The sequence below is a fragment of the Taudactylus pleione genome, unplaced genomic scaffold (genome assembly GCF_031769625.1).
Source record: "Taudactylus pleione unplaced genomic scaffold, aTauple2 ptg001031l, whole genome shotgun sequence".
Classification (NCBI taxonomy): Eukaryota; Metazoa; Chordata; class Amphibia; order Anura; family Myobatrachidae; genus Taudactylus; species Taudactylus pleione.
This window is the reverse complement of record NW_028285432.1, coordinates 1,086,949-1,110,690: the sequence shown is the minus strand read 5'-3', so window position 1 is coordinate 1,110,690 and position 23,742 is coordinate 1,086,949. Positions and strand designations below refer to the sequence as shown.

Here is a 23,742-nt window from a genome sequence, read left to right as displayed (position 1 = left end):
CACCGCACAGACACAGCGCTGCACATTGCAGCCTCCAGGGGGTAAATTTACTAAAGTTCGATTACAGATTAATTTTTATGAATCACTTTTCATTGCCAGTCCTGGTCACGTAAGTACAGGGAAAAAATTGTGCTTAGCACAACCAGCACCAGGCTCTGATCCGGTCCTGGTTCTGGAATTACAGGGGAAAAATGCGTAGGGTTCCCCTGTAAGTTCTACAACCAGCACCAGACCATTTCTAGCGGGGGGGGGTAATGTCAAAATGAGGGAACCGCTGTCACTGGGTTCCCCAGCCGAAACATTACTCCTGACTGATATTCAGCCCAGGCTGAGGATCCCTGGGGAGTTGGGGACCCCCCAATAAAGGGGTCCATCTCTTCAGGGCACCCCAGGCCTAGGCTAATAGCCCGGGGGGCTATGTTGTAATACAGAAAAATTTAAAAAGACCCAAAGTGTGAATATCTTTTACTGACACTTTTTTAGTAGGCTGCAATTGGTGCAATCTTTTGTTTGTATCATTGTTTGTCACAGCGATACAAGCGAGGACGCCACCATTATTCATCAATACTTACACTTCTCTGTATCCTCAGGGATGCTGACAGCTCTGCCAGGGCCTGGTACTGGGAGGGGCCATGGCCAACCCAGGGAGATGTGACCAGACCCCTTCGCGCCGCACAGAGGTTGTGCCGGTGTCCGGGGTGATGGGCGAATGTGATCACACACCCCCGCCACATCACGCAGTGACACAGGGAGTAGGGATGGGCAGATTGATTCCCCATACTGAGTTGAGCTACATGGCTCAACTCAGTGGAGTGTCTCGAGACAGTGTCTCAGGACACGGCTCTTTAGAGCTGTAGGAAGCAGAGGTGCCGGCGACTCTGAGTGAGTAGCTGACAGCTCTGCCCTCTGCAGCCCAGCAGTGCACATCATGCTTCTGCACTGACTCTCCTGAGTCAGTGCACAGCACATCCCCGAGCCCTGGCAGTAGCAGCGTGACTCTTAGTGAGTTGCTGACAGCTCTGCCCCCTACACTGCTGATCCAACCTGATCATACTTCTGCACTGACAGAGACTAGTGAGGTAGGTGTCTCGACACACCAATCGCTGAGTGACTCGAATCATTCGAACATCTGAATGATTCGAGCCATTGTATTGAGACACTTACTCAGTAGCCATCTCTAGCAGAGAGAGAGAGGACTGATTGCTGCTACAGCAGCCTCTCTCCCTATCCCTGCACACAGTATGACAGCACTGGGTGGGGAGAGAGGCTGCTGCAGCAGTCAGTCCTCTCTCTACGTGCTCGAAGTACTGCATCAAGGGGGGGGGATGCAACAGGACAAGGGTCTTTCTAACAGTTTCAAATATTAGCTCTTGGGAATGATACAATAACAATTGCTACCAAGAAAGTGAGAAAATAAATCAGAAAAATGGGTCCAGGATACTTGAGCTCACTTTCAATAACATCCGTTTTAGCACAGATCTGCAGCAATCACTTTAGCGAAGTTCTGGAAAGATCAGCAGATACAGAAAAGAAGGGAGAATAAAGTGATTAAGAGCAAACCTTATTGATCTGGCTTAGAAGGAGGAACTGGCAGAATTTTGGGGGTGGTTTAAACTGGGGAACAAAATATTAAGAAGAAATACAATGACACAGCAATTGCCCTTATAGCAAATCAATCTACACCCTTTTAGTCGATGGATTTTATAAGGTCCAAAGAAATAAAAATGTACATAATATTTTATTGCACCTATTTAGTGATGCCACCAAGGACATTAGGATGCAACTGCAGCACCGGAAAATGCAATATCTAAGTCCATCTGCACAAGAGCTTTGCCAGATCATTTATTATTTATATTATAGACTACCATAATATTTTAACCTGCTCTCTCATATTATATTATGGCACCCATTCAGGGATATCTGGAACAATATATTTATCATAGAAGTTCTTAGTAAGATTGGACCTGATGCAGAGTTGTACGCCAATGCTGCCACTGCTGAGTATGTGTACGTAGCTGCTATGCGAACAGATGCAAATGTCGCAGCCACTGGGAGATGTAGTGAGACACCCACCTGCAGCTTTGCACATCAAAGCATCAGTGTAATAGCCTAAGTTAACGCAGACTGGCTGCCGAATCTGCTCAGCCGAGGTTTGGTAGTATGCGTTGGGCGAAGCAGACCCTGGCCTCGGCACTCCGCCCATTCCCCGTTCACAGACGTCCACAGCCTGGCAAGCTGTGTCCAGGTCACTGCATGTGCAGACCACAGACCACACACCATCGGACTTGTTACGCAAACCATCGGGTTTGCATTCAAGTCTGAATGAGGCCACTAAGGGACACTTGTAGGCATAATATGCAGCAAGGATTGACAATTATTTTTTTTAATGCAACAACTATCACCATGTGAATATGCAGGGGAAAGGGGTTTCAGTTAAAAACTAGTTACAAGAACAAAAAAAATGATCTCTGCATTGTGGTCTTATTTATTGAGGTCTGTATAGTGCGGTTGGCAGTTGGTATGCTGGTAGCTGGTCTATGCAATATGGATGGAAATGGAAACTTGACAGAACAATTAGCCTCTGATCCATGCTGGTTAGGGACCATCACCATTATATGAACACTGGAACAAAACCACCTCTGTGTCTCAGTAACATCACCAGAGTGCATTGGCCCACATTGTCTGTCACATGTATATTTTGAAAACAAAGTTATATTAAAGGGTCACTGGTAGAAGTTGCACATATCTTGGCACAGGTAAACAAAATAGTGGAGCATACTTCTCCTTTGCAGAAAGACTATTTCTATGGCAGGTGTGGCAGGAGACTTGGCACTCCCCACTAAAGCCTCTGCCACCAAGGTCTGCAATCATCAAGAAGAAAGACAGATGTCTGTTGGCAAAACTTCATAGCTATAAAAGACGGGTGGGTTCACTGCCAGCGAATGTATTTCACCACTGGCAGCTGGGAACCAGCTGGACGACAAGAGATGAATGCACTTTAAGATGTACAGAGGATGGACGTCGGGGCTAGGAGCTTGTTGGAGGAAGTTGTGTTTTCAGTATGTAAATACAAATTTGGCACTTTCCAGCTGTTTTGTGGATTTGCTCATAACTACAAAAGAAATGGCCTCTGAGAATCAGCCTGCGTCCAAGAGAAAGCACCAGCGATGCATATCTTGGACTAAAAGACAAATGCCACAGCTCACCCAATGTACTAATTGTGAAATATTTACATGGCAAGCATGATCGGTATGTTTTTTAGGCAGTACATCTGGGTATTTAATGCATTTTAACATTACCATATTTTAAAGAAAAAAAGACCACATTTATTGGTAGGGTTTATATGTCCTTTACTTTTCTATGATATTTCAGAACTCATACAGCTGGGGCAGCCAATTGCAATTAATATTGAGACAAAAAACTCACCCGCCTGGTGCTCTATTTAAAAGTAAGTGTTGCTAGCAAGGCCAAGTAGCTGCAGATCCAAAAAATGGCAGCAGCTTGGTTCCCAAATATAGTGCAACACATGACGAAAAGAAAAAAAATTGGAATTTCAAAAGAATGAAGAGTGATCCTTGCAATGTTGAAACAAGTTATTATTTTATATATTCTGAACTATCACAATATAATTGCAACAGAATGATCAATTGTATACATTAGGATACATTCTACCACAGCAATATATTATGGAACAAATGCCCCTAAAGGTGCCCATACACAGTACGATTTTTTTACCCGATATGGACAGTTTTGACGGGTTGTACATCCCAATCGTATGAAAAAAGGTGTTTTTTGTGTGTTCTGCGAACCCCGATGCGCGTCCCCGCCGTCCTCTAGTTGGATCGCACATCAGATGGTTTTGCAGAGAGATCTCAACCGATTGTATACGATGTGACACACATCGTATGTACTTTTGTTCATCTGCGATCCGATGTAGTATCTGTGATGTCCCTGGCCACTCCCCACCGCCATTTTGCTGCATACAATCTATCTTATACGATTTCAAATCGTGTACGATAGATCAAATCGTATATGGTCTTATGTGGAATCGTTGCATTTTTAACACAAATCGTACAGAATCTGAAGGGAAGAATTTTCAAGGGAAATCGTATGCGACATCAGATCCAATTACAAATCGCACCATGTATGGCCAGCTTTAGACTTGATGTTGGTGTAAGTGCATCTAACAGTTTAAAAAAGAGCCTGAATAATCCAGTTATCCCTCCTTAGAACCAAATATGAGGAACAGCACTATCCAGTTAGTATGTTACTATAGCCTGGCGACTAATGGATATTAAGGGGTTAAATTTACTAAGCTCCGTGTTTGCTCGAGATTACAATCACGGGAGTATTTTTCCATTTTCGCAAACACAGGAATTTACTAAAGACAAATACAGGTTTGTTTTACGGGAATCGGTATGATTCCCGGCAGCCCGACACTGGAACAGATCCCGGCAGCGGCAGCCCGACAGCGCTGGAAGTCCCGATCGTCGTAAGGTAAGTAATGACTAACCTAACCCCCCTAACCCTCCTCAGGGGTGCCTAACCCTAACCTCCCCCCAAGTGCCTAACACTAATCCCCCCTGTAAGTGCCTAACCCTAACCACCCTTCCCCGCTGCCTAATCCTAAGTCCCCCGGGGGCGTGCCTAACCCTAAATCCCCCACGGGGGGGCCTAGCCACAACCCTCTCTCTCCTAGCCTAACCCTAACCATCCCAGGGGGGTGCCTAACCCTAAGCCCCCCCGGGTGCGCTAAACTTAACCCTCCCCCCTGCGGCTGTCCGTTCCTGGCGTCGGTGAAATGAGTGGCGTCTACCATCGCATTTCACCATCGCCGGGATATGACAGTCAGGAATCCGGCTGTCGGTATAATGTCAGACGGCTTCCCGATTGCATCCCGTTTTGCGTCCAGCCTCTAATTGCCAACTCTTTTTGCTTCCCTAGGCAGGAGTCACAGTGGCATGCAGTCAGCATAGCTTTGTATTGTATTGCAGGCATGCCTAATGTCCTGGGTGCGATTAACTGCACACACATTGGGCTGAGACCACCCCGAGTCCGTGCACATATCTCAATAGGCACCATGCACACTCCACTAATGTGCAGGTGGTTTGTGATGCAAACATGAAAGCAATGAGTGTTGTGGTGGGTTACCCTGGTGCATGTCATGACTCATTTATCCACAGCCAGTCAGCCCTTCATGATAAATCTGAGGCCGGACAAATGTTGCAGGGTTGGCTTCTGGGTAAGTTATGAATTCACAAACCCTTTAATGACAGCACACATGTATGTTTATTAATGTATATGCATGTTTTTACTCTATGTTTGTATTTAAGGAGATTCTGGGTATGGCTGTTTCACCTGGCTATTGACTCAGTTGTTGCCTCCAGAATCCCCTGCTGAGCATAAGTATAATGATACACATAAGGCCACTAGAGCAGTGATTGAAAGATATTTTTGGCCTACTGAAAACTGGGTTCCGCTGTCTGGACAGTTCTGGTATCATTTTGTTGTATTCTCCGTTAAAAATATCTGACATTGTGCCCAGCTGCTGTATTTTACATAATCTGCGACAACCTCATTCACATGATTATGGATTGGACAGTCAGCAGGCAGAGGATTTAATGTTTCTGGTGACAATCTGACATCAGAAACTGGGTAGCAGGTAAAGCAGCAGCTCATTGAAGAAGACTTCATCAGTAAGTATATGGCTTTCACTATACCCTTAATCAATTCTTTATTAATGTTTGTTTTATCATTCATTTTTTCACCCATCTTGGAACATTTCTAGAAGCTCAAAATGTTAAAATTATTGCCAAGCTGTTTGTCGATTTGGTGTCAAATAAATCTTTATTACATTACTTACAAATATTGAAAATAATATGAAAACGACCTTACGAAATGCCAACGTTTTCTGAATTTTTTTTACTCAAAGTGTGTGCAAAAGCACAAAGTAATGAACATTTTCTTAAAAAAAAACAAAAACATTTTTCACATTATCAATATTAATGGAAAACAAGAACATATTTTGATTATTGTGACTTTTCAAACATTCACAAATATTGTTTTTTTTTTTTTTTTTTTTTAATAAAGCCCTCCCCTAGTTGATTTTGATGGCTGGCGTTGAGATCCATGACCATTACCACTGCGCAGTGTGTGCCTTTTGGGACTTCCAGTAGGTGTGGATTGTGGGTCGTTTCCCCTGAAGTGTTTGAACTAGGCTCTGGTAGTTGTGTTATAAGTTGTGTGCCTAATTGGGAAATGGTTGTATCTAAATCCCTGGAAGTAAAATTTTTGGATTTGATTAGTCGAATCAATGTTTGTTGGTTGCTTGTATTTGTCTCCAGTAAATGGAGACAACTACAATGGATAAATTGATTTTCGATTATCTTACATTAGCTGAAGAAAAGAGTCATGGAACCGGTTAGGATCTGCCCTCATTAGGTCTAATGTGTTTGCCACACGGGTCACTTCACTTGTGAGGTTGTTATGTTTCAGTTAACCTGTACCGGTCTGTACCCCTATGTGTTGCACTTGCCTTTGCAAGCATTCCAGCTGCTGACTTTGGTGCTGCGACCATGTGGCCCAAAACCCTTCCTCACGGTTCGGTGGCGGATCAGAAGTGTCGCTGAACTGAGGGGCTGGTGGGGTTCCCATTACTGGGGGTGTTGGTGAATGTTTCATCCTCATTTGCAGAACCCACCATGGCTGCAGGCTGCTGGTCGTCTTGGGCGTCGTCTTCAGAAACTAAGGATGAGAATTGCGTAAATTTATCCCTTTAAAATACACATTTCTACATGTTCATGTACAGAAAGAACTACATATTGTAGGTGTTGTAGGAAGCTAACAAATGGCATTGTACTCCACAATAAATTGATTTTTAACATTATTTTGCCTTCATGGGTCATGCTCCCTAAGACATTAGTGTCAGTTATTTTGTGAAAACTTTGCTGGAATACAGCAGTACTTCATTTTTAAATTATTTTGGCTTCTAACTACAAAATGCTTTGTTGTTGATGTTTTTCTAACCACTACAATGCAAGGTATTAGCATTGTAGTGCAAGGGACAGCTAGGTACTAGTGTGTTTTGCACAGGTATGTCTGTGTACATGCTTTAAAATGCCTTAAACTAATATTTATTGTTTTGTTTACTGACAAATTTAGTGCAAAATAAATGAGTATAGTCTACACTTTGCTGATAAAGGGTGTGTTGCAATGACAATGTTTTTTTTTTATGTGCCAACTGACTCACCCAGAAGAAGCGATGAATGGAGTGGCTGCTCCTGTGTTTCCTCCATGATGGGTATTGGGGGCCTGGATGGTGCAACAGAAACATATGGTCAGGGTGCAGGTGATGCAGAAGGCTTTTCAAAATAATTTGACATCAATTTTGTTAAACAAATAATTCTTTAAGTACCGCCCAAAAATGTACATTTGTCACTAATGACCTGCTCTCTTGCCATCATCCACATGCTGTTGTGTGTGTGTAGGCCTATGGGCAGACTTCTTTGTGCTGTAAAGTAAAAAATTTGGTTTGAATTAAAATCAACACATACTGCATGAGAACATGTTTTACACTGACTTTAATATGACTGAAATGAAGCAAGTGAAACAATGACCATTGAGTACAGTAGTTTGAGCCAAATGTCCATGATGTACTCTTTTTCAAAAATAATATTTTGGACTCATTTAGTCTGAAAATGAAGGAGTCATTTATGGACTGTATTGATATTACTGAACAACAGGGATGCTGATAAGTGTTTGTACATTGTTTTTGTGTATGTAAATCCAGTTTGTGCAGAGAGATGGACATTTGTGTTCCGTAGCAATACAACATCACACTTTTAAAACCATGCTGTAGAGGAAAGACAGTTTGCAACACAAGACTTATATTATTTGTGAATTGCAGTTGGTTTGGATGCAATACAGACATTTTTAGAAAATGTAAAGTCAGAACTTCTTAAGCAGTGCCTCTTCAGCTGTTGTGTAACAACAAGTACCAGCATGCCTTTACAATTTTTTGTGGTGATAACTTCTTGGTCCAAATGATTACACTGTGTCTGGCAATGCTGGAATAGGCTGCATAACAACACCTAAAGAACCAGATGTAGAAATACCCTTTATTAGACAATGCATATGACATTTTTGGCTGTGTGTTCAAAATGAACAAATATAAAACCAAACTTCTTACTATTGTATGCAACAGGACACTTCCATACATTTCTCCAGACATGCATGTTGCTAAGAGGGACCAATCTAAAAACAATGCTGGGTCTTAACTGGCTAATTTAGCATGTAGCCCACAAATCCAAGATATTTTTAATGTTAAGCTGCAATGTAGATACCATTTAGGACAGACCACTCATAAATATCTTGCTGTAAATTTTATATCTGCCCCCCTCCCTGCAGTGCTGCACGTTTTTGGCACAATGCGCACAGGTCCCTCTGCATTGACACCAGCCACCACCTTGTCCCATATGGCGTTCTTCCTCTTGGTGGTGACACGTGCAGCCTCCCGACCAAACAGCTGCTGGTGGTGGTTCATAACCTGACAGTTTGCGGCCTAGGATCGTCTGTTACTCACCTCAGCGCCGGCTTCCCCTGACCTCCTGTGTGGTCAAATGCCAGGTGCAGCGGCGAGTGACCACGCTGAGGATTATTCCTGGGGTCTGCTAGGACATCCATGTGTTGCTCCGTGATTTGGTTCCTGCAGTTACCGTCATGCATGCAGCCATGACAGTCTACATCACCTGACTTGCACTTTACCCAATGGTAGCATTGGTTGCTGTCAGCTGACTCCATCCTCCAATGGATCGATACCTTATGGTATTTAGCCGGGCTCTAGTGTATTATTCCAAGTGTTATTCAACAGTGTGTATACTTAGTACGTCATCTGAGTACTGACTTCTAGTGCCATACCCGTTCCAGTTAATGCTTCTCGATCAACAGTGTGTGTACTCAGTACGTCACCCAAGTACTGACTCCTAGTGCCATTCTTCTGTACCAGTCCTGCATCTGCATCAACTGTGTATGTACTCAGTATGTCACCCAAGTATTGACTTCTAGTACCATTCTCCTGTGCTTTCCCTGTTTTTGTGTTCTTCCATTTCCCACTTGTACCGGATCCCTGACCAAAGGGATGCGACATGCCTGCTGGGTGCAGCTTAAACCCATATCCTGATTGGAGAGGTCACTGGTGAACACCTCCCAGTAGGTTATACTCCGCGCCTTTGGTCAGGTCTAGCCAGCATCCGGTATTCATTGATGAGGAAGACATATATCCAGGTCCCTCTCCTCCAGTTCTTTCCCCAGCCGAGCACCCAGACTTCTAAACCATCTGTGGAAGATCTTCTGAGTCGAAATGTGACAGTTTGTTCAGGCCATATGGAAGTCACGGGAGCTCAGAGTGCAGGGGCATTAAAAGATCTCGCATGGAGAATCAGGAGGCTGAACAAAATCAGGTGGCTCAATATCTCCAGGAACTCTCCGGTCAGTTACTTTCAATACAGTCGATTCTGGCTACTCTACTTCCTTCTCCTCCTGTATCTGCTCCTGTAAATCCTCCAGTAGCAGTAATTCTAAAGTCTTGCCTGCAGTTGGTCTCTCCTGAGTGTTTTGATGGAAAACCCAGGTGCTGCCGGGGCTTCATCAATCAGTGTGAGATACAGTTCGAGTGTCTACCCCAGAATTTTCCAACATCAAGGTCAAAGGTGGCATACATCATCTCCTTGCTTTCTGGAACCGCCTTTGACAGGTTCTCTCCATTATGGGAATGGGCTGATTATCTAGTCTCTCTAATTTATCAGTTCCTTCAAAAGAATTTTCGATGAGCCAGGCCGGTCTGCTCGGCCTCCTCAGACCTCCTTTGAGTCCGACAAGGGACCAGTACCGTGGGTCAGTACATTGTTTAATTTCAAACAATTGCTTCGGAATTAAAATGGAACGATGAGGCGCTTCAGGCAGCGTTTCTTCATGGGTTGTCCAAGAAAATGAAGGATGAACTAGCTTCTCGAGATGTTCTTGAGTCTCTAAGTAATTTATTTGTGCATTAAGATTGACTTGTGCCAGCAGGCTAGTAGGGGGCTTGAAGATCATATCAAGGATCACCATCTAAAGAGGAGCCCATGCAGGGCAACAGATCACGCTTAACTTTGGCCGAGCGGACTCACCGATTCCAGAACAAGCTTTGTCTCTACTGCGCTATTCCTGGTCATATTCTTAAAAACTGTCCTCTTCTCTCGGGAAATGAGAGACCCTAACTGGTTCCAGGAGTGTCCGGTTGGGGGGTGCTATTTAAGCCTTCCCATGTATTAGATAGTTTACTTCCAATGGACATTCATGTCAAAACTCAAGTCAAAAGTATTAAAGCCTTGGTGGACTCAGGAGCCGTAAGAAATTTTATTTCTGAATCTTTGACGCATGAATTGGGAATTCCAGTACAATCTCTCCCAAGCAAACTGACCCTTACCGAGACGTCATTTCTTCTGTTACCCTACCAGTTTCACTTTGGGTAGGATGCTTACATCAAGATGAGATATAATTCCTAGTTCTACCTAAAACTTCCCATACTCTGGTGTTAGGTCTGCCTTGGTTTCAAATCCACAAACCTATGCTGAAGTGGTCCACCATGCATGTACTGGCTTGGGGACCCAATTGTTTTCACTGGTGTGTTCCTCATGTAGCTCCAGTACAAACCCAACAAGTCTCTAATGTATCTTCCACAATTCTTCCAGCATCTGACAAATCTACTCCTAAACCGGACTCTTGTCTGCCGTAACCATATCAAGATTTTTCTGATGTCTACTACCTCGTATATATCCTCTAACCGTTCCGTAAATAGCTGCCATGTCCGACTATATTAAGGAGAATCTTGCCAAAGGATTTTATAAGGCCATCTCCCTCTCCTGGGGCCATCTTCCTCACCTACCCAGCTGCTAGTAATACGACTCAGATTCACCAAACCGCTGCGCAGCGGGTAGCGTCCTGCAATGCATCTCAGTGCCACTGTGGGTGGATTCGGTCACTGTATCTGGGCTCTTGCTGCATAGTAGTATCCAGCAAGGTCCCTGTTCGGGTGCCAAATGTGACAAGAATTACATACAGTAGACCGGGTAAAATCCAACAGAAGCTTTATTTCCTCACCACAAGCAGGTATACAAGACAGTGCATAAGAAGTTTGCGGACCAAAAACGTCTTGCCGTTCCTCTTCTGAGAGTTGGAGACAGAGTATGGCGGTCTGTCAACTAAGAACATTCAGTTGAAGGTCCCTAGCATGAAATTTGTTCCGTGCTTCATCGGACCATATCGCATTTTAAAGGTTATCAATCCGGTGGTGTATAAATTGGAGCTACCTCAATTGAAAATATCTAACACATTTCATGTTTCTCTACTACGACCATTAATTCGTAACCAATTCCAGCAGTCTCCACCCAGGACACCTCAAGTTCATACTCAACAGGGAGCTGAATTCAAAATAGAGAATATCTTTGACTCTCGACATCAGTTGAATCATCTTCAATATCAGATTGATTGGAAGGGGTATGGACCTGAAGAACGGGCATGGATCAAGGCGTCTGATGTCCATGCTCCACGGCTTATTCGAGCCTTTCATAAAAAAATTCCTGATAAGCCTTTTAGGTGTCCAGAGTCCACTCTGTAAGGGGGCAGCTACTGTCAGGTCACGGCCTAGGATCAGCCATTACTCAACTCAGCGCTGACTTCCCCTGACCTCCCGTGCAGCCAGACGCCAGATGTGGCGGCGAGTGACGTGCTGAGGATTATTCCTGGGGTCTGCTAGGACATCCATGTGTTGCTCTGTGATTTGGTTCCTGCGGTTACCATCATGGACTCACCCATGACAGTCTACATCACCTGCTTAGCCCTTTACCCAATGGTAGCATTGGTTGCTGTTAGCTGACACCATCCTTCAATGGATCACTACCTTAGGGTATTTAGCCGGGCTCTGGGCAACAGGAAGTTGCCTGAACAACTTTGCTACTTGCAGGGATTACTTGCTGTTGCAGCGTCCCAGGTTCCATGCTCATTTCTTCTAGTGTATTATTCCAAGTGTTATTCAACAGTGTGTGTATACTCAGTATGTCACCCGAGTACTGACTCCTAGTGCCATTCTCCTGTACCAGTTCTGCATCTGGATCAACAGTGTGTGTACTCAGTACATCACACGAGTACTGATTACTAGTGCCATTCTCCTCTACCTGTTCTTCATCTGGATCAACAGTGTGTGTACTCAGTATGTCACCCGAGTACTGACACCTAGTGCCATTCTCCTGTACTAGTTCTGCGTCTGGATCAACAGTGTGTGTACTCAGTACGTCACCCGAGTACTGATTCCTAGTGCCATTCTCCTGTACCAGTTCTTCGTCTGGATCAACAGTGTGTGTACTCAGTACATCACCCAAGTACTGACTCCTAGTGCCATTCTTCTGTACCAGTCCTGCATCTGGATCAACTGTGTGTGTACGCAGTACATCACCCAAGTATTAACTTCTAGTAACATTCACCTGTGCTTTCCTTGTGTTTATGTTCTTCCATTTCACACTTATACTGGATACCTGACCAAAGGGACGCAACCTTCCTGCTGGGTGCAGCTTAAACCCATATCCCGATTGGAGGGGTCACTGGTGAACACCTCCCACTAGGTTAGACTCCGTGCCTTTGGTCAGGTCTAGCCAATATCCGGTATTTGTGGATGACGAAGACATATATTCAGGCCCCTCGCCTCCGTTTTTTTCCTCAACCTAGCATCCCAACTTCTAAACCAGCTGTGGAAGATCTTCTGAGCCCAAACGTGGCATAACCTTTGTGACCAGGGCCATATTCTCCGCAAAGGAAAATTTTACATTGCGTCCTGTCTTGGTGCGAGGACTGGCCTGCACATCACTTTCAATGTCAGAGGCCTGCCACCTCCTCCACCTCACTACCCTCTGCCCCTGACCTTATACCCTAAATGCAGAACACTGAAAAATAAAGACAAACAGACTCCTACACTACCACCACACACAGCACCCACACACCACAGACACAGACAAAAAAACAAACACACAACCACTGATAAGAGACTGCAATAAAAACAAACAAAGACAGAAAAATAAGACAGACTTTTAAATAACACCACAAGTATCAAACACAATACAGTACTCAGAAATTGCTTAGAACAATATTAATAAGCACACCTCCACTAACATCTAACCCTACTCCTCTCACTAAACCCAAGAGGTTCGGACGATTTGGGGCGTTTTTATAAGGCTCTGACATGTCACTCCCACATCTTACACTTTCCACTAATGAAAAACGACTTACGTGTACTACCGTATTCTTCAGAATGTGGCTGCAATTGGAAAATACGGACCGCAACGAAAAAAAATTTAGTTTACAGGAGTGTTTGTGAACTTGCAAGTAAAACACGGTACACAAATACGAATACATACACCATCGAAAAACATGATTCCGTGAAACATGGGAGCTTAGTAAATTTCTGGATTTCAGGAACAAAAAAAGCCCCGTGTTCAATCGATACTATACATGTTTAATCTTGGACAAACACAGTTTAAATACGATTCAAATACGAGACCACAGATATTAAGAAGTCTGTTCACACATACATTTATTTTATTTATTTATTAACAGTTTCTTATATAGCGCAGCATATTCGTTGCACTTTACTAATGGAAACAACATCAATAGGACAACATTGGGTAGTAACAGACAGACATAAAGGTAAGAGGGCACTGCTTGCAAGCTTACAATTTATAGGGAAATAGGTGTAGATACACAAGGATAGGTGCTACATATTGCCAATTGGTCCAGCCAAATTGCAGATGTTATTGGTGAGCTGTATGGTTCAGTCACACAGGAAAGTTGGCCTAGGGTTAGGAGGATGTGAAATTGAAGAAAGAGAAAATATGTGATGATACAGATGTGCCTAGCTAGTTTGTTGCTCATAGCGCGCCATTCAGGGTTCTGTGTTACGCCATGAAGGCTGGACTTTGGCGTACCATGGTATTCAATAAAAGATACGCTACAGCATGTAATACAGCACTTAACCGCTGGGTGGCGAGTGCTCCACTGTTGTAATTTGTACTGAATACCATACTGTTAAATTGGATGGATATCACATTCACGCAGTGTACAGTATTTGCATGTTCGCACAGCCAATCTTTTTAATAACACATAAGCTCTTAGAACGGGACGCAAATCAGTACACATACTGTACATAACTGTACAGTAGTGTAGTTGACCGTGTTATTACGGTATACGATACTGTAGATTAATGAGATGCACACACAGCTTTCAATGAGATGGGATGAATTATTCTCTAATGGTGGGGTACTGTGTATATATGTATTAGTATAATTTTTTATTATTAAAAACAGCAGCGGGTGGGTGGAATGCACAAGGATGAGCCTGCTATGTGCTGTTCTTGATATAGCAAGCGTGTGGGCTAGAGGTTAGGTGATCGTTTTGCAACAGTGCTTGTCCCGGCTTCGAGCCCTGGAAAAGAATAATCTTTTTTTGGCACTGTCGGCGCTGTCCCAGACTTATACACTATAGTGAAACTAGTAGTGGGCTGCTTAAAAGTGAGGTATTACAAACTGATTGTGCATTTTAAAAGGCACACTTGCGGCACTGTCGGCACATCAGCGCTGTGGTGGCTGCCAACTCTGGGGGTTGCAATGGGTTCTCTGGCTCATGCCCGGTTAAGCCACGCCATACACCAGTCACGCTATGCTGTGGTGTACGGAGGATCATAGTACTATGCATGCCCTGTGGGTTGGGAGTCATACACAGTGCATCCCAGACTTAAACACTATAGTGATCTCATGACTTTAGGAACTAGTAGAGGGCTGTTTGAAAGAGGGATCTCTGTTTTATAAACTGTGCGTTTTAAAACGCACTCTTGCGGCACTGTCGGCATGTCATCGCTGTGGTGGCTGCCAGCTCTGGGGGTTGCAATGGGATCTCTGGTGCATGCCCAGTGGAGCTGCTCCATACGCCATTCATGCTATGCTGTGGCATATGGCAGATCATAGTACTACGCATGCCCAGTGGGTCGGGAGTCACACGCACTGAAAGTGGGGTATCTGTATTACAAACTGACATTGCGTTTTAAGATGCAAACTTGCGGCACTGTCCCATACGCCAGTCGCGCTATGCTGTGGTGACACTGTCCCAGACTTAGATACTGTAGAGAATGCATGTCATAGAAACTAGTAGTGTGGTCTGAGTCAAAGGGGTCCCTGAATTACAAACTGACTGTGCGTTTTAAAGCGCACACTTGCGACACTGTCCCAGACTTATATACTGTAGAGAATGCATGTTTTAGAAACTAGTAGTGGGGTCTGAGTTACAGGGGTCCCTGGATTACAAGCTCCAGGGCTTGCACATGGTTTCTCCGGCACATGCCCAGTGGAGCCGCTCTATAGCCATGTAGCACCCTGTTAGTCGCGCTATGCTGTGGCGTATGGAGGCTCATAGCACTGTGCATGCCCAGTAGGTCGGGAGTCACACACAGTGCATCAGGTCCCTTCCCCCAAAGCAAGCAAGAGCCTTTCATTACCATTATAAAGGACGCTCTGTTAGCCATATAAGCAATCAGCTCAAGGTCTGCCCTTGTGCCCTGAAAAGGGGAGGATGGAGACCATTGCCAAGGACACCATCCCCCATCTGCTAGTACAACTAATGTGCCGCTATGAATGTGTTGGTCGCTGCAGAAAACAGTGGTGAATTAAACCATCACTGAACTAGAAGTCAATCCAGAAAGACGTGTCTCTATATTACAAACTGACAGTGCGTTTTAGGACGCATACTTGCGGTACTATCGGCGCTGTCCCAGACTTGACTTTAGAATCAGTAGTGGGCTCTGTTTAAAAGTGAGGTCTCTGTATTACAAACTCTGCGGTTGAATTCAATGTCGTCATAGTCGACGCTGTCCCAGATTTGGACACTATAATTATTTATTGACTTTAGAAACTAGTAGTGGGCCGTTTGAAAGTGGGGTCTCTGTATTACGAACTGACAGTGCATTTTAAGATGCACACTTTCGGCAGGTCGGCACTGTGGTGGTTGCCTGCTCCGCGGCATGCGCAGTACTATGATCCTCCATACGCCATGGAATAGCGCGACTGGCGTATGAAGCGGCTCCACTGGGCATGCGCCAGAGATCCCATTGCAACCCCAAGATCTGGTGCCAATTTGCTGACAGTGCCGCAAGAATGCGCTTTAAAACGCGCACTCAGTTTGTAATACAGAGCCCCCTCTTTCAGACAGAGCCGACTACCAGTTTCTGAAGTCATGAAATCACTATAGTGTCTAAGTCTGGGACAGCGCCGACAGTGCCACAAGTGTGCAACTTCAACCGCACAGTCAGTTTGTAATACAGAGATCCCTCTTTCAAACAGCCCACTACTGCAGTAGTTCCTAAAGTCATGAAATCACCATAGTGTCTACTGTAAGTCTGGAATGCACTGTGTGTGACTCCCGAACTGGGCATGCGCAGTAGTATGATCCTCCATACGCCATGGCATAGCATGACTGGCATATGGAGCGGCTCCACTGGGTATGCACCAGAGATCCCATTGCAACCCCCCTCAGCTGACAGCCACCACAGTGCCGCAAGTGTGCATTTTAAAATGCACAATCAGTTTGTAATATAGAGACCTCACTTTTAAACAGAGCCCACTACTAGTTTCTAAAGTAATGAAATCACTATAGTGTGTGGGATAGCGCAGACAGTGCCACAAGTGTGCATTTTAAAATGCACAGTCAGTTTGTAATACAGAGATCCCTCTTTTAAACAGCCCACTACTAGTCCATATAGTAATGAAATCACTATAGTGTCCAAGTCTGGGATGCACTGTATGTGACTCCCGACCCACTGGGCATGCGTAGTACTATGATACTCCATACACCACAGCATAGCGCAACTGGCGTATGGAGCGGCTCCACTGGGCATGCGCCAGAGATCCCATTTTGTGTGACTCCCATCCCACTGGGCATGCGTAGTACTATGATCTTCCATACACAATGGCATAGCGCGACTGGCGTATGGAGCGGCTCCACTGGTCATGCACCAGAGATCCCATTGTGTCGCACATTGCAACCCTCAGATCTGGCAGCTACCACAGCGCCAACATGCCGACAGTGCCGCAAGTGTGCATCTTAAAATGCGCAGTTTGCAATACAGAGACATCACTTTTAAACAAAGCCCGCTACTAGTTTCTAAAATAATGAAATCACTATAGTGTCTGGGACAGCGCTGCCTTTTTGAAGAAGCTGCTCCATGCAGTGAAACACGTTAAGGGTTACAGAGACCACTTTTCCATTTAACTGTTCCATTATTGCATGATCCATCCAGCCAGTGGACTGATACACCACCCGGATTTCCTCTGACTCCGAGCCCAATTTGAGCCAGCACAGGATCCGCCTGCCAGCTGTGGCTCAGCCTAGCATGCTTCACACACGCCTCTACATCTCTGTGGAGAGAGCTACCACACTGCTGGGAGTCCTACTGCCTTACCGCCGTCTGTTCCATCCTGCCACACCTCTGGATTTTCAGAGCTCACAGCTCCATTGCACCCATACATGCATCAGCATTTCCCCTCACCTCTCGGCTCCTCCAGCTGCGGACCGGCCTTCCATACCCTTGGGTCGGCACCGCATCTTTCTCTGGACAGATTAAACACCATGGCCACGCAGGTGAGCCTATCTATTATTAGCCATTAATTTTCAGGATTGGTGCATATGCCATCCAGACTATATGACAGTTTGACCTACAGGGTACTCCATTTTTTTGGTTTAACCCTCGGCTGTCAACCAGTACTGACACTATACCATTTTTGGAGCTACACATCCTCCTTTGGAACGGACATTCATTAGTTCAGATACATTCACTTTCTTGCTACTATTGTTGCAGTTTGATACAGCACAGCATTAACATTTTTTACATATTCATTGCTGCAGAGATCTCGTTACATTTGTCTATGTCAATCATTGCAATTTCTTCCCTTGCCTATCAGCACTGTTTATCGATCTTTGTATCATAATAAAAGGTATATTTACATATTTCTCATGTTTTAATGTGTACTTAGCGCCATTCCACCTATACCTATTTTTAGCTTTTGGGCACTTTCTCTGTGCCAATTGGGAGTGGTAGCATACTCCCAGGTGGAGGGCATCTTCTTAAATATTTGATTTTATTATCATAAGTACTGGCTCACACTCCTTCTTGGCACTTGGTATTTTTGTGTATTTTTAGTGCCGCAAGTGTGCATTATAAAATGCACAGTCAGATGTAATACTGAGATCCCTCTTTCAAACAGTCAATTACTAGTCCATAAAATAATGAAATCACTATAATGTCTAAGTCTGGGATGCACTGCATGTGACTCCCGACCCACTGGGCATGCGTAGTACTATGATCCTCCATACGCCACAACATAGCACGACTGGCATATGGAGCAGCTCCACTGGGCATGCACCAGAGATCTCATTATGTGTGACTCCTGAACCACTGAGAATGCGTAGTACTATGATCCTCCAAACACCACAGCATAGCGCGACTGGCGTATGGAGCGGCTCCACTGGGCATGTGCCAGAGATCCCATTTTGACATCTAGGCAGCGGGGTTGTGGGGTGAGGTTGATTTCAAGTTATCAACAGTGATAGAGAGATCAGGTTGGTAACTACTATTGGCCGGTGGAAATATAATTAATTCTGTATTGGATATATTAAGTTTGAGGTGGCGAGATGCCATCAAAGATGAAATGGCAGGGAGACATTCAGTGACACTGACCAGCACAGATGGTGAAATATCTGGGAAAGATAGGTAGATTTCAGTATTGTCCACGTAAAGATGATACTGAAAACCAAAGAAACTGATAAGTTTGCCAAGAAAAGTGGTATAGATTGAGAAAAGCAGAGGACCTAAGACAGAGTCTTGCGGTAACTGATAGGTAGCGAAGAGGAGTCAGAAAAGGAAACAGTGAAAGAGCGATTAGATAGGTAGGATGAGAACCAAGAAAGGGCTGTGCCTTGAAGACCTAGGTATTGTAGTGTTTGTTTGAAAAGAGAGTTGTCAACAGTGTCAAAGGCAGCAGAGAGATCTAGAAGAATTAGAAGTGAGTAATGGCTTTTAGCCTGGGCAGTGACCAGATCATTTACTACCTTAGTCAGTGCTATCTCTGTGGAATGGTGGGAAAGAAAACCTGACTGGATCCAATAAGTTGTGCGAGTTAAGAAAGTGTGTGAGGCGAGTGTAGGCAAGTCTCTCCAGTAAATTGGAGGGGCATGGGAACTGGGAGATAGGATGGTAAATAGAGAGAGCTTTTAGGTCAGAATTTAGTTTTTTCAAAATGGGAGCAATCACTGAATGCTTGAACAGTGATGGAAAAACACCAATAGAGAAAGAGATATTACAGATTTTAGTTAAGGGTGGGATGAGCACAGGAGACTGAGTTTTACCGATTTGTGAGGGTATAGGATCCAGAGGAGAGGAAGTAGAGTAGGAGGATGAGAAGAGTGTGGATACTTCATCTTCATTTGTTGGGTCAAATGAAGAGAATGTTCCTGCTAAGTGTACACTACTTAAATGGATGTTATTCTGTCCTAACAAATGAACTAGTATAATGTACTCAAATACCTGTAACAAATCATCCAGCCACAGTATATGCGTATGGATTGAATAATAATAAATCCAGGGTAACTGAATGTACAGTAGCAATGATCCAGCCTTATGAGTTTCTCTGCTGTCAGAAATGCTGTTTCATAAGTTCAAGTCAGAAACTACGAAGATGAAAGATGGAGAGACCTGAAGATAGACAAAAGAGCTGTATATCTTCCAAAGGGGTCTATTTACTAAGCAGTGTTAGGAGACACAATGAAAAGTGATAAGAAAGTGTGCCAGCCAATCAGCTCCCAACTGTCATTTTTCAAACACAGCCTGTGAGATGACAGTTGGGAGCTGATTGCCTGGCACCTTATCACTTTCTTATCACTTTTCACTCTGTCTCCTAACACTGCTTAGTAAATAGACCCCACAGTGTAAGTATGTGCTAATGACATTCTGATAAATATTATGTAAAAGTAAGTTTTAATGTTTTTATAGAGGCTCCGCAACACCTTTAAATAGGATATATCTAGGGAGGTGCGACCTGTGCCGCTACCCAGGGTGCAAGGCTGAGGAAGCGGCACAGCTGCCTATCCCTGGTCCCTGAAATTTTCCAGCTATTTGATCAATGTTCTTTATGGTGTGCAAAGAGGTACAAGTGTGGCACTGGGCTATGCACACTATATGCCCTTAGTATGCTGTCTGGCATAGCAAACTTTTGATATGAGCGGGGACAAACATGGAAAAATAGGCTTTACAAGCACAGGTGTTTCTCACGTGCCTCTTATAAGGCCCATCAGACTCCCCACATGCCCCCCATCTGTATATCCCCACCTCATCTGTATGTCCTGCCCCCCACCCCTCTATATGTTCAATATTGTGCTCCCTGTATCTGTATTGGTCTCCCCCCATCTGTATATCTTGTATTGTGCTCTCCCCTCTCATCTGTTTTATCTGTATTAAGGCCCTCATTCAGAGCCACTCGCTATTTGCGGTCGTTCGTTCTAAAACAAGGGGTGGCTATTCAAATGAACCGTTCGCTGTTTGCGGTCTGTTCACGCCTCTATGTCTGAACGAGCGAACAAAACTTGCGTTCGTTTTTTGGAAAAATACGCCCCCTGGCCGCTCGCATCCTACGTCATGTCGCTATTTATTAGATTAATCGAGTACATCGACAAGGGTATGAACTGCTCGCTATTCTTGGGGTTGGTGTTTGCTACCACAATTTTGCGAGCAGTTCTGACTATAAAATAACCCAGTGACGTGGTCAATAAAAACGCCCGTTTTGACCTTTAAGCACGCCTGCGTTCTGATTTCCACTCCCCATTTTCAAGCACCTTCCCCTGTTACCACCCACATACGCCTCTTTCTGTCACTCAAAATAGCAGGCATTCGCTATTTTGCGAGCACATGAATTTCGGCCGCACTGACTGGTTAGCGCATGCGTATAACGATCCGTACGCATGCGCAGTTGGGCTAACATCGCTCGGAACGAACGAGCGGCTGCTTACGAGCGGCTCTGAATCAGGCCCTATGTTCTTTATCCACCTACCAAAGGAAAAAAAAGCCCAGTATTGTGACCTTCCCATCCCTTCATCTGTATGTTCTGAAGTGTACACAACCCAATTTTCTGTTTTTGTATTGTGTCCTACCCCACCATTTGTATTTTCTGTACTGCTTCCCCATCTGTGGATATTGTCCACCCTTCCCAACCTCAGTCTCTATATTTTGTATTGTGTTCTCAATAGAGGTGTGCATGGGCACCTGTGTTTTGGTTTTGCCAAATCCACCCTGAAATGTTTTGGTTTTGGCAAAATCACCGTCAAGTGTTTTGGACGGTTCAATTTCGTTTTTGGCTTTGGATTTCTTTAAAATTGTACAAAACAGCTAAAATCATATAATTTCAGATCCGAACTTACGGGGTAGACCCGAGCTGTGACTACGGAGCTCCAAAAGTTATTCGAGCCAAGTTCGGGTGTGTTTTGTTTTCAACAAAACTAAAACGCTCATCTCTACAGATGTGTCCCCACTAATCTTTACTGTAGTTCAGGGGTGGGGAACCTTATTTCTGCCGAGGGCCATTTTGATATGTATAACATTATTCATGGACCCGGTGCAGGGCAAGCCCCCTCCGTGTGATGTCACAAGGGGGTGGGGCCCACAATTTCCGGTGATTACAGCAATGCCTTGAGCATCTTGAGGATGCTCTGGGGAGCTGTTAAGACAGCGGTGTATTACTGTCTGAAGCGTCCTAAGGACGCTCCAGGCGGCACTGCTACATAGATTCTGGCTGCAGGGTGCCATTCTAGGCACCCTGCTAGCCAGATGAGGCTAGCAGAAAAAAAGCTCAGAGGGCCAGACCACATGTTCCACGGGCTTTATACGGCTCCCGGGCCTGAGGTTCCCCATCCCTGCTGTAGTTGGTGCCAAATTGACCCTCTTGGCGCGCCAGGACCCGTGAGACTATGGTAGCACCGGGTGTATTTTTTCATCTTTTTTTTTAAGAGAATGCGTCTAAGTCACAATGCGATGTCACTAGGATGCACCAGGAGACAGTGCTGATTAATTTGATATGTGACACTTGTATATCTGTGTGTGTGACTGATACTGTAAACGGCATGGAAAAAAGCTGCGGCTACTGCATCATAGTACTTTGCATTCTGATTAAGACAGTCAGTCGCTCACAGAGACATACAGGTGTTACATATCAAATTAATCAGCACAGTCTCATGGTGCATCCTAGTCACATCACATTGCGACTTAAGGCCCCATAGATCAGCAATTGATTGCAGCAATTGTGCAATTTGCAATCGATTGTGTATAATAGTATTTCCCTTTTTCAATCGATTGTGGCAATTCTGCAATCGATTGAAAAAGGGAAAGATTTTTATACACAATCGATTGCAAATTGCATGATTGCTGCAATCAATTGCTGATGTATGGGGGCCTTTAGACACATTTTCGGCAAAAAAAAAAGATGCAGAGTTGCACTGGACCTAATGGCTCGCTCACACCAAGCATATCGCACTCAGGGGCAATGAGACGGGGGGGAGCGGGTACTAATTAAACGGGCCCGGGCTTGCTGGTGGGCCTGACACCGCTCTTCCCCCCCCATTACATAACAGCAGCCCAGCACACGCTGCTGCATGCTGGGCTCTACTGGGAGACTGCCCGCTGCTGCTAAGAAGCAGCCACAGCAGTCTCCTATGCCTGTGGGGGGAGCGATCAAGCTGATCACGCCCCCCACTGGTTATGCGCCGAGCTGGAGGGGTTCACTGCACCTCCCTCGCCAGCGCGTAGCGCCGCTTCATGGCCCTGCAAAACATTTCTTTTTTCTTTACATAAAGGGGTGTGACCACGCCACCCTCGATCGCACTGCATGGTATATTGAGGCTAGATGTCCAAGGACACATCTATAGTTCTCAACACCAACTCCCACCTCCACCCACGCACATTAACTGACCTGATGCATGCCAACCATTCGTGCTGCACCTCCAGCTTTGACTGCCTCTGTTCCACAGCCGCATCCAGTCTCTGACAGGCAGAGTCATGGCGCCATTACATCACTTCTGTGACACTGCCGGGTTACTCAGGACCTTAAGAGGCGCCTGGCGTAGGTACGGCACCAGCAGTGCAGGGCAGTGCTTAAAGTGGTCCTAGAGAAGTGGTAGAACTCAAGCTATGGCACTTTTTTCAAAAAAGGGACAGTGCAAGCTTAAAGGGGCATGGTCTCAAAAGAAAGAGGCGTGGACACACAATAGTATTCCTAATTCAAATTACAGCACACAGTAGCACAATCTTAATTCACATTACACCACATAGTAGTGTCTCTTTATTCATGTATGACACACAACAGTGCTCCTTATACACAATGCCCACAGTAGTAGTGCCCCTAATACACATAATGTACACAGTAGTAGTGCCCCTTATACAATGCCCACAGCAGTAGTGCCCCTTACACATAATGCCCACAGCAGTAGTGCCCCTTATGCAATGCCCATTGTAGTGGTGCCCCTTATGCAATTCTCCCATTAGTGGTGCCCCTTATGCAGTGCCTCCAGGAGTGGTACCCCCTGTTGTAATGCCCCCAATAGTAATGCCCCCTGTAGTAGTGCCTTCAA

General features: G+C 44.8%; 1 protein-coding gene across 1 annotated transcript in view; it reads right to left on the bottom strand.

The window, feature by feature from the left end:
- Nucleotides 1-6,108: 6,108 nt before the first annotated feature.
- LOC148454117 (uncharacterized) overlaps nt 6,109-23,742 on the bottom strand; it is a 77,800-nt gene continuing 60,166 nt past the window's right edge. The window contains exons 2-4 of the mRNA XM_088461241.1: nt 7,446-7,510; nt 7,250-7,311; nt 6,109-6,744 (exon numbers count right to left, since the gene is read on the bottom strand). Coding sequence (XP_088317367.1) covers nt 6,496-6,744; nt 7,250-7,311; nt 7,446-7,510 — 376 coding nt within the window. The 3' untranslated portion in view covers nt 6,109-6,495. The remainder of the gene's footprint in view (nt 6,745-7,249; nt 7,312-7,445; nt 7,511-23,742) is intronic.